This window comes from Pteropus alecto, unplaced genomic scaffold (assembly GCF_000325575.1).
Source record: "Pteropus alecto unplaced genomic scaffold, ASM32557v1 scaffold57, whole genome shotgun sequence".
In the NCBI taxonomy this organism is placed as follows: Eukaryota; Metazoa; Chordata; class Mammalia; order Chiroptera; family Pteropodidae; genus Pteropus; species Pteropus alecto.
The window spans coordinates 7,103,616-7,115,940 of NW_006442508.1; the positions used below are offsets into that span (position 1 = coordinate 7,103,616).

Consider the following 12,325-nt stretch of genomic DNA (forward strand, 5'->3'; position numbering starts at 1 on the left):
AAATTATATTATAAATTATATTATAAAAATATAATATAAAAGAATCAAATATTTATTACCTATAAAAATTGCATGAAGAAGAAGATGGAGGTAGCTTCCCCATTCTACCTTCACACTATGATCAATAATCAGATCAGTCAAAAGGATCACGGCTATGTTACACCTATGACAAATGAAAATATTAATGTTTTACTAGAGTAAACCTAGAAAAAATCTTATACATATTACTTGAAGATTTATTAATGTATTTTATGGAAAAATACAACTTCTCAAGAAAAACAGAGGAAAAGAAATACAGCCAAATAAACTGTTAAGTGATAGTTTTAGAAAAATATATCTGTCAAGTGTTCCTTGAAGTTAAGGGTCATATTTTCTTCATCTGCAACCCTAATACCTAGCACACTGCTTGCCACATAGTAGGTGTTCAATACATGTTTGGTATATTAATGATTTTTGAGAGAATGCAATAACTGTTCTACTGTGATTCTGTTAAGTAAGATTTAGTTTAACTCAATTCAAAACAATAGTGCCTACTACCATAAAATAGTATTTTTCAGATGTAGTAACTGGGTCCCAGAAAGGTCAAGTAACTATGCCAGACACCCAGAAAAGCAGCAGCACAATGAGATTTAATACTATTAACTGTAAACAGTTAGAATTCTGAGTTTAATATTTCTTAAAATCTAAATACATCGATCTAATTTGTTGTAGTATCTAACAAAAGAAGATTGCTTTTATTCTGTGTTGTCAGGTAGCATAAAGAAAGCTGAAAGTGTAAAGCAGAATTTGGTTCATATGAAGTAGGAATGATGCTGTAGTCCACCTGTGAAGAGGTAATCCAGGTGATGACGTTTCAGGCAAGTAATCCACCAGTGGTGACCAGCAGCCTCCAGCTGGTGGGAAGGGTAGTGGCTCTCCTTGATTATGCTCCATCACTTTCAGTCGCCAATTAGAATAAAGTGGCATTGAATCACCTATCAAAATAAAATGATCTCATTTTCTACACCATCTATTTTCTGCCAATATAAGCAAACTCTAGTAAGACACCAACTATTTATAGCATTGGAAAGTGATAAAAAATAATTTCCCACTATTTTGACATATGTTTGCTACGAAGACCTGGCTACAAATATTATCAAATTAATCAAATCAGAGAGAAAAAGAGATATCAATTCAGGTTCCATCCTCTACATCAAAACAAAACTACATTAGCACTTCATTATGATTCCATAATTGATGTCCAAGCCATGAGACCACAATATAGGTGAAGCTGCCTTGTAACAAGGGCTTTCTGGTAAGTTACTCAACTCTGAATTTCCTGAGATAGGGCCAACACAAACCCATCTTAAAAGAAAATCTGCTCTACTGCAGTGGGGCTGCAGGGTGCAGTAAAAAATGCCATTAGGAAATGTGAATTCTGTGTGACACTGGTAAGTCACTTAACCTCTCTGGACCTCAGTTCCATCATGTGTAAAATGGGGAGATTGGACCAGATCATCTTCAGGGTCCCCTCCCAGTCTGAAGTGAAGGCTTGTGCTTCTATCTGACCCTACCTTAGTATTATAGTAAACTTGGGTAGATTATTCACTTTGCAATAGCAAGGGAATACCTTCTAGTAAAACGTGAATCCCTGAAGAAAGAACAAACCTGTTCAAAAAAGCAGCCAGTTGCCAGGGTCTGTTCTATGATGCTTCCTGAGAACCAATTCTTAAATTCCTTTGGATTTATCTATCGGGAACCCGGGCTTTCAAAACAAATTTTCCCCATTTATGCTTCTTATTAAAATCAAGACGTTTGAGATTATGTTGGAACACCACTAGTGGCAGTTAGATACTCTTCTTAAAAACAGTTTATTGGAAAAGTATATTTATTAGCATTAATACAAGTAATAATACACCTCAACATTATAGCTATAAAAAAATTTGAAATGTATTACTTTTTTCTTCTTCATAAGATCCTCCAGAACTGCTACTGTATCGAGATTCTAGTCTGTGATGTTGGCGATTTAAATGACTGTTGAATCCACTGTAGATGTCTAGGTGCACATAGCTATGGGAATGATCACTGCAGTTAGTCACAGTTCGCAGTAAAATGGTTTTTGCACTTTATATTTCACTTTCTATGTTTAAAAAAAGAATACAGTATACAAAATATTAACAAAAGTATACTATGATATATATTAATTTCAACCTTACGATTCAAAAGCTTAAACTTTTAAGTCAGTTATTTCTACCTGGTGATTTTCCTTAAACTGTTATAGTAATAATGTTCTGGTGAAACCTATTTTACATAAAACTGGCAGAGTAAACATCCATTCAGAGAAGTTTAAATATGTAAGAAAAACAAAAATTGACTGACCACATTCCAACAATTTATATAGTAGAGGATATAAAAGAATCTAGCATGTCAGCATCTTTAATGCTGAAACAGCCAATGTGGAGAACTTCCAAAATGGAAATATATTTCTTTACTAGAATTCTATCTAACACAATAAAATATACATTCCAATGCAGAAATTATAATTTATTCTGATGACAATCAGTACCTGTCAAACTGAAAGGCTAATGAAGAAGAGAGAAGTACTTACCTCTCTTCAATATTCTCTTTTATGGGTTTATTATCAGAATTGCCATCTGTGGGAGCTACCATTGTATTGCTACTGGAAGTAGTTCCTGTAATCAGAAATAAAACAGTATCTGTGAATTTCGATCCTGGAATAACGCAATAAAAACAAAAGACATCAAATTACAGATGACAAAACTCTACTAAAATGAGAGCAAAGTAATTTTCAAAAAGGAATGTACTCATACCGACAAGAAGAAAACAAGACAACAGCAATTAAATTTTAGATGCTTCTGGTCAAGATGGCGGAGTAGGTAAACACTGTGCTTGCCTCCTCTCATGACCACGTCAAAATGTCAACTAAAGTACAGAATAATTGTCATTGAGAATCACCTAAAATCTAGCTGAACAGAGTCTTATCACTAAGGGCATACAGAAGAAGCGTCAAGACTGGTACAAGGGGGTGGAGACGCGGAATGGGCTGGCCCAATACCTGTGTGTGGAGGTTAAAAATTAGGAAGGATATCTCAGCTGCAGAGGGGTCCCAGCCCCACACTAGGCTCCCCAACCCAGGGGTCCAGTGTTGGGAAGAAAAGGCTCCACAACTTCTGGCTGTGAAAATCAGCAAAAATTGCAGCTGAATGACATGGTGGGGTGGCTGGAGTTCCAGGCGTTCCTCTTAAAGGGCTCTCACATGGATTTACCTGCTGACAGACTCACTCATTCTGAGCTCTAGTGCTGTGGTGGCAGCTCAAAAGGTGCCAGGGAAATACGAGAAGGAACTGAATTGTCTGGCTTCAGGGCGAGGGCTAGAGGGGTAACTTTGTCCCAGACAGAAGTGCTGGCAGAGCCATTGTTCCTTTGTTGAGCCCTCCTCTAACCCAGCATGGAGATGCAAATGGGAGGCCGTATCTCATTCTTTATCAGCCAGGCTAACAGCTTCACCCACCCTTGCAGGCCCACCCAAGCCTCCTCTAATGGCTTTTCCATACAAACAGCCTGTCTTGGCTCATGCTGCAGATTTTCCTAAAATCTCTCAAAGGTTCATAAAACCCAAAAAGTAATATCTGGCCTCAGAATGCCCTGTAATTCTTGTTAAGCAGCCCCAAGCCTTAACTTGGCAATGGAAATAGACATACAAGCCCAAGAAGCGCACAGACTCCTGAACAAGATGAATCCAGACAGGCCCACAACAAGATACATCATAAATAAAATGCCAAAGGTTAAAAACAAAGAGAGAATCTTAAATGTAGCAAGAGAAAAGCAATTAGTTATCTACAAGGGAGCTCCTATAAGACCGTCGGCTGATTTCTCCACAGAAACTTTGCAGCCCAGAAGGGACTGGCATGAAATATTCAAAGTGATGTCAAGCAGGGACCTACAACCAAGATTACTCTACCCAGCAAAGCTATTATCTAGAATGGAAGGACAGATAAAGAGCTTCCCAGACCAGAAAAAGCTAAAGGAGTTCATCACCACCAAACCAGTATTACAAAAAATATTAAAGGGACTGTAAGAAAAAGAAAGATCAAAAATATGAATAAAAAAATGGCAATAACTACATATCTATCAATAATTACTTTAAGTGTAAATGGATTAAACGTTCCAATTGAAAAACATAGGGTGGATGAATGGTTAAGAAAACAAAACCCTTACATATGCTATCTATGAGAGGCTCACTTCAGATCAAAATACACACAGACTGAAAGTGAAGGGATGGAAAAAGACAGTTCATAAAAATGGAAACAAACAAAAAAGGCAGGGCAACAATACTTATACCAGACAAAATAGACTTTAAAACAAAGGCTATAACAAGAGACAAAGAAGGACCCAGTAATCCCATCTCTGAGTATTTACTCGAAGAAACTTGAAACACTACTTTGAAGGGACATGTACATCCATATATTCATTGCAGCATTATTTACAATAGCCAAGATATGGAGGCATCCTGGGTGTCCATCAATGGATGAATGAATAAAGAGGTGGTACATATTTATAATGGGATATTACTCAGCCATTAAAAAAAAGGATGAATTAACATGAGTGGACCTAGAGAGTACTATGCTGATTAGAGTAAGTCAGAGAAAGACAAATATCATATGATTTCACTTACATGTGGAATCTAGAGAACAGGATAAACCATCAAACAAAACAGAAACAAACACAGATACAGAGAATGTTTTGATGGTTGCCAGATGGGAGTGGGTTTGGTGGGAAGGGATTAAGAAGTACAAATTGATAGTTACAAAAATAGTGATGAGGATGTAAAGTATAGCAAAAGGTTTATAGTTGATAATATTGTAATAACTATGTATGGTGTCAGGTGGGTACTAGATTTATCGGGGTGATCACTGTAAATTATATAAATGTCTAATCACTATGGGTATACCTGAAAATAATATAATATTGTATGTCAACTGTAACTGAAAAATAAAAATTATTTTAAAGGCAAAAAAAAAAATCTAGATGCAGGAAAACAAAGGGACAGGAAGTAATTAAGTGTTCAGAAGGCTGAATCCTAAGCTGGTAGTAGAGGAAACCAAGAAGCTTCCATATATATATGTTGTTGAACCTCCAAAAGGCTCAGGAATTAGTGGCATCAAGTTCCTCTGGAAGTAGGGGTTGAAGGTGCTGCTAAAAATGGCAGGACTAGTTGAAAATCTGTTTCAAAAGTAGGTGGTCCCAAGATCTACCCCACTTGCCTCTTCTAACTGGGTGACTGTCTCTCTCCACTCCCAGCAGCCTTTTCTGATGAGACTAAATGAGAAGATTTCTGGACTAGGGCACACCATGTCCAGTTGAAAGAAGAATTGAAAATAGGGGGATTAAGTGAAAATACATATACTAAAATTTGAGATTGTACCCCTTGCAACCTTTTTACCCCATGAGGCTAAGAGAAGGCTTGAAGACCATATTGTGTGTCTATATATCTATGGATATATGTATTTGTGTATAGACACACACACACACACATCTGTACTCTCTACTTTAGGCATATGACCAGCAGAGTTTTCCCCGGGGAATCCAATTATCCAAGAAAAAACCTATAGATTCTTATATCAATGACATCATCGCATGACAAATGATAAAGTCAACAACAAGTTCCACATATGCCTACAGAACATCGAACCAGCTTTTTAATACTACACTCTTTATGAAGAGACAGACCTAGAATTGAGAGGCTTTTTAAAATTTTTAATTATTTTTTTCCATTTTTAATTTTTCAATTATAGTTGACATTCAATATTATTTTATATCAGTTTCAGGTGTACAGCATGGTGGTTAGACATTTATATAATTTATGAAGTGATCCCTCCGATTAGTCTAGTAAACACCTGTCACTATACAGTTATTACAATATTATTGATTACATTCCCTATGCTGTACTTTATATCCCCGTGACTATTTCATAACTACCCATTTGTACTTTCTACTCCCTTCACCTCTTCACCCAGCCTCCCAATTCCTCTTCCATCTGGCAACCATCAGTTTGTTCTCTGTATCTATGAGTCTACTTCTGCTTTGTTTGTTCGTTTATATTGTTCCTTAGATTCAACATATAAGTGAGATCATGTGGTATTTGTCTTTGTCTGATTTACTGCACTTAGCATAATACCCTCTATGTCCATCGTTGTCGCAAATGTTAAGATTTCTAGACTTGGTAGGCTTTAACTAAGACGAATCAAAACAAATGGCCAGCAATATTTAGAAAAAAGGAATTTTAATGGGACAAGAAAACTTTATCGGCTATAGAGGAAGATAGTTCAACCATCAAACATGAAAAGAATGTTCCTAAAAAAATTCTAATTGAAAAAAAGAAACTGTAATTAAAAACGTTCGGGTGGATATAAAAGATTCAATAGAAGTGTTATTAGAAATCTCCTAGAAAGTAGAACAAAAAGGCTGAGATAAAAATAGATAAGAAAAAAATCAATTGTAAAGATATAATTTAAAAGATTTATAATTATACATTTAATGTCATTATTCCTATGCCCAAAACATGTAATATAAACTGAGTGAGTTTCACAAAAATTTAATCTACTAAGCCCAGATATTATGTTGATTTTTAATGGAAGTTACTCCTTCAGGGACATATTTCTTCAACTCAAAATATCATAATAATTATAATATATGTGTACACATGTAGTAAGTATATAAACTGACATCACTGGATATTTATAATGCTCAAATAAATATAATATAAATTTAGAGTAATTTCAATAAGCATTTTTTATATTTAACACACTAACTATATTCATTAAAAAATGCATTCGTTATAAGGATACATAAATCTTATTCCCATTCTGAATAAGTATGTAAATAGGTTTCCCTCTAGAATATTAAGACGCCTTACATTGTCAAATTTCTTTACTCGTATAAAGAATTACAAAGTCTTATCAAGTCAATCACCATACATGACTCATGTTTATGTTTTCTTGATGATGTTTAAAGCAAACACTTGTTAAAATGAACAATTAGATAAAGCTTCTCTTTTGAGACAATCAGTTTTAAATAACTTCTCACCTGAGGTGACAGACGGGATTTTATAGCTGGAAGTGATGCGGTAATATGGGGGATTATCCATGTGAGTGACTCCCGAACTGACAGGATCGGTCAGCTGTAGTTCACTCACCAGTTCTTCTAGCAACTGCATTGTTTTGTCTCTACCTAGATATACAATAACTTTCTTCACCTGTCACAAAAGAAATTATTCAGAAAAGAAAAAGCGAAATTTTTTATTTCATAAACTTGTCTTGACAAATTTTATCAGAGTTAAGTTCAATTTTAAGTGGTAGACGAATAAGTACAACTTAAATTTGACTACAATGCTGATCAGCAATAACACATTAACTAATCAGCCTTATAAATACTGTCCTCTTTTAACATTGCATCTTATTAGAATGACCTGAATATACTGTTTAATGGTTTCCACAATGTTATCTATTTCCTTTACATTTTTACTTTTACTCTTTTTTTTAGAAAAGCAAAAGATCACTGCTTTTCTATAAATCAGTTTCTTTTTCTAATGGAAAAGATTTCAATTACTATCATCCCAAGCCTTCCTCTTATTTTTAGTCAGGCAGCATTCAAACCCAGGATTTACCTTTTATTCTGCCTTCCCATTCTCCATATTCAACCCAGCAGAACAGAGTCGTGATTAAGAGCAAAGATCTAGAACTAAATTGGAACTCAAACTACGCAGTGTGGATTGGAATGCAGATCTAATACTTACTAGCCATATGAGCTGGAAAGTTACTATTTTCCCTTCTGCAAAATGGGGACAATAGCACCTACTTCATAAAGCTGTTAGGGTTAATAAATTAAGATGTATAAAGCACTTTAAAAATGTTAAGTACATAGTATGAGCTGAATAAGCGGGGGAAAAACCCATTTCAGTTGTACGCATTATATGTATCTTTCTCATTCTTTAACCCTATCAGCATAGACATCATCCAGGAACTTGCTAGAAATACAGAATCTCAGGCCCCCCTCCCACCTCCAGAATCAGAACCAGAACAAGATCCACAGATGATTCATATGCACACAGACATATGAGAAGCTCCGCTTTATATGACCCTTGGAGAGATCTTAAAACGAGCTTTATTATATCATATGAAAAGTCTCACAATGGTCACCACTGATAACTGACTTCTTACAACTCTTTATCCACCCAACTGCTCTATTTGCTAATCCCCTGTTCTCATGTTCAGTCATCTCTGACCATGCCAGGTTCATTCCTGCCTCTGCTTTTGTTCCGTGTGACTGTGAGGACTTCTGACTTGACACTTCTGACCCCAATCCTGTCAAGTCTTCAAGCCCCGCCCCCACCCCAACTCCACTGCTTTCTCTATGAAGATTTTACCCACTTTTTACAAACAGATCTGGGTTGGAATTCCAGTTCTATTAAGTGATAAAGCTAAATGGCTATGTGACTATAAGTTACTCTTCTCTCTGCCTTGTTTTATTCATCTGTAAAACTGTGTAATCTTAACAAACTCACAGATGAATTCTGATAATTAAATGAAATAATGCATAAGAAGTGTTTGTACCATGCCTGGACTATAGTAAGTGATTAAGAAATGATAATTAAGAAATTATTATTATTGTTGATAAAAACGGCTCCTTTTAAATTCCTGGCAAATGGTTATTCCCTGAATTTCATCTTGGCTTCTTAGAATTATAACTTTATGCTTGTTTCTAGTTCCAGCCCTAACTCACTCATTCATTCGTCCAATTAATGGGCACATTCTATAAGCCAAACATTTTTCTAGGCCCTGGGAAGATAGCAATGAACCAAACAGACAAAAATTCCTGCCGCTGAGGAGCTCACAAGCTACTGGATTGACTGAGGTAAAAGTAATGATGTAAGTAGGTAAAATATGTTTGATGATGGTAAATGCTAAGAAAATTGACAGAAGGGAAAAAAAAAAAGAGTGTGGTGTAGAGGCAGGGCATTTGCAGTTTTAGATTGGATGACCAGCAAAGGTCTCAATAAGAATGGACTTTTGAAGAAAGACCTGAGGTGAGGGAGTAAGCAACGTAAAGAAAAAAAGTTAAGTGCGAAGGGTCCAGGTTGGGAAGGCTTGGGGTGAGAGAGTAAGTCAGCAAAGGGGTCAGCATTAAGGGCAGGGAGAATTTTTGAAGGAATGCTCAGAGAGGTAACCTGATATGATGCTGTTTGGTACCATACACCCACCTAGCTCTAAGTGCTCCTCAGTAAAGAAAAGCTATTAAATGGTTTGCTTAAAGTTGGATCTGTAAGAACTTCTAGGGTGACATTCTGCAGAGGTAGTCTTCTGTGGAACATACTTTTAGGAGATGCTGCTATGTGACTGAGCTATATCTACATATTCACACACACAGGTTTGTGTGCATGTGTGTATCAGTTTAACTCTCATGTTTGATAGTGCCATGTTGTTCTCTTAACTTGAGCAGATTAAAAGTTTGCTTTCCGCTTAGAAGGCAAAGACTGTTTTATTCTTCATTGTGTATCTTACCAGGCTTTCCCTTGCTTCCAGAAGCTTTAATCACAATTCTATAGGCACATAGCTCTCACCATCTTGCTCTAATATTCCAACACTAGATCCTTGCCTAGCAAAAACTATTTTTGTGGTTTCCATTTCAGTATCACTTTCTCTCAAATATCAACTCTAATCCTGCCAGACAGCTGTGGTTCCAAGGTTATTCACTCCCAGTTCTCCGCAGTTTTCCTTTGCAGCCCTTATCATGACTGTTTTATTAACTTACTGATTTATTATTAAATAAAAAATGAAATTTGTATCATCCATCAGATTATAATGCCCAGAACTTAGAAGAGAACCTAGCTAATAATATTTGTTAAATGAATCGATGAATAAATCCTTGTGCTATTTCCTGACTGTCTTCATCCTGACACTGCTTTGCTTCTGCTGGTCTATTGATGCCTATACTCTGATATTACAAGACACCATTAAAAAAAAAAAAAAAAAGTTTTAAGTTAAATGAACTTGAATACATACATAAGGCAAGAGGCTTGGTTCACTATTCACTCCACAAATGCTGATCAAAAAGTGCAAAATTATTTTCAGGTTTTTTGGCCAGCCATCTGCAAGTGTGGTCCACACATTCTCTATCTCCGACCAGGCTAGCTCATCACCATACTAGATGTAGGAAACACAACATATATTTTAGTAATGACTGTCTATTATGTACCAAACTTGTCACATCATGCAATATTAAAAACCAAAGTTTTTATAGAAAGTTTTTATCTTTCTCATACTTTAGAGGAATAATCATTTCTTTCAACAATGCTAAACATAAACATCATTACAGTCATGCAGTACATAATGGCGTTTCGGTCAACGACAGTCTACATATACGATGGCAGTCCCATAAGATTATAATAGAGCTGAAAAATTCCTGTCACCTAATTGCATTGTAGCCATCATAACATCCTAGCACAACGAATTACTCACACGTTTGTGGTAATGCTGTTGTAAACACACTTGCTGTGCTGCCAGTCATATAAAAGTATTGCATGTACAATTTGGTACAGCCCATGATACTTGATAATGATAATAAATGACTATGGTTTAATAAATGTTACTAGTTTATGATCACACCTTTGATCATTATTTTAGAGTGTACTGTTTCTACTTATAATAAAAAGTTTGCTGTAAAACAGCATGCTGTGTTATGTCAGCAGCAGCCTCATACGTCCTGTATTCTCATCATTTTCTCTCGTGCTTGATTTAATCTCAGGTTGTTTTGTACAGGAACATGCTGTACAGGCTTGTAGCCTATAAGTGGTAGGCTACACCACACAGCCGCGGTATGTAGTGGGCTATCCCATCTAGGTTTGTGTCAGTGCACTCTGACGTTTATACAATAAGGAAACTGCCTAAGGACTCATTTCTCAGAAAATACCTCCATCGTTAAACGGTACATGACTGTAATCACATATGTTAGCCTCCCCCAAAAAACAATTTTATATATGATGAAAATTTTTCTAGAGAAAGGAATTTATAATGCATATTTGCTTGGTTTCCAGAGGATTATTTAATCTCTTCATCTATTTCTAACCTTGTTTACTCCTCCTAACTCAGTAATTCAGTACAGTAACTGCAGTAGCTGCAAATACAAAGCCCATTTTACCTTTGCTGTCATGTACATTAGATTGTTCAAAACCATTGCAGTGGCTTGCGGAGATCCCCAGCCTTCTCCTCGTAACCAGCGCCTGCTAGTCACCATAAGTTCTCGGTCTTTTACAGATTCATCTTCATCCTCATCATGTCGCCTTGCTGTGGGCAAAGGTTTTAAATCTACCAACTCAATGTTGTTCATCCACGGTAACAAATAGTGCAGCATGACTTGCCTCCCAGCAGGGTGAGCTGTTTGAATTCTCTGGCTTATCTCTGTAATTAAAAACAAGGCAAAAGTGGGAACAACTGATATGATTTTGCTTTCCTTTGATTTGTAATTAATTTCAACATCTCACCCTCAAAGAATAGGAAGCTGGTTTTTATTCATGACATTAAAAAATGAGTACTATTCCTCCTTTTAATAAATTTGACCTTGACACCATAAAGAAAAGTAACAGCTAACATATCACATTCTTACTTTTTATATAAAATACCTTTGGTGGTTAAGATAAATAAATGTTTGTGCACTGTTGATGAGACTGTAAAATGGTACAGCCACTACAGAAAAACAGTATAAGAGCTCCTCAAAAAATTAAAGATAGAAAGAACTACCATGTGATCCTGCAATCCCACTTCTGGGTATTTACCCAAAAGAATTGAAAGCAGGGTCTCAAAGAGATATTTGCACATCCGTGTTCACAGCTGCTCTATCTATAATAGCCAAGATGTGGAAGCAATCAAATGTCCATCAATAGATAAATGAATAAACAAAATATGGGACATAACACACAATGAAACACTACACAGCCTTAAAAAATGTTACAATGTGGAAGAACACTGAGGACATTATGCTGAGTGAAATAAACCTGTCATAAAAACATCAATATTGTATGACTACACTTATATGGAAGTAGAATGATGGTTACCAGGGGCTGGGAAAGGTGGAAAGGGAAGGTATTGTTTAGTGAGTACAGAGTTTCAGTTCTGAAGGATAAAAAAATTTCTGGAGATCTATTTCACAACAGTGTAAACATACTTTTATCACTAATGAACTGTACAGTTAAAATGATTAAAATGGTCAATTTTATAATATGTTTTTTTACCACAATAAATAAATGAATGAATAAATATAATTTTAAGAT

The 12,325-nt window shown here is 35.8% G+C and overlaps 1 protein-coding gene across 12 annotated transcripts in view; it reads right to left on the reverse strand.

The window, feature by feature from the left end:
• FRYL (FRY like transcription coactivator) overlaps window positions 1–12,325 on the reverse strand; it is a 272,059-nt gene that overhangs the window by 49,488 nt on the left and 210,246 nt on the right. For all 12 annotated transcript variants that reach the window (XM_025040241.1, XM_025040244.1, XM_025040245.1 and 9 more), the window contains 7 exons: window positions 11,197–11,456; window positions 10,062–10,202; window positions 7,087–7,255; window positions 2,588–2,672; window positions 1,937–2,049; window positions 824–974; window positions 60–163 (listed from right to left, as the gene is read on the reverse strand). In XM_025040241.1, coding sequence (XP_024896009.1) covers window positions 60–163; window positions 824–974; window positions 1,937–2,049; window positions 2,588–2,672; window positions 7,087–7,255; window positions 10,062–10,202; window positions 11,197–11,456 — 1,023 coding nt within the window. The remainder of the gene's footprint in view (window positions 1–59; window positions 164–823; window positions 975–1,936; window positions 2,050–2,587; window positions 2,673–7,086; window positions 7,256–10,061; window positions 10,203–11,196; window positions 11,457–12,325) is intronic.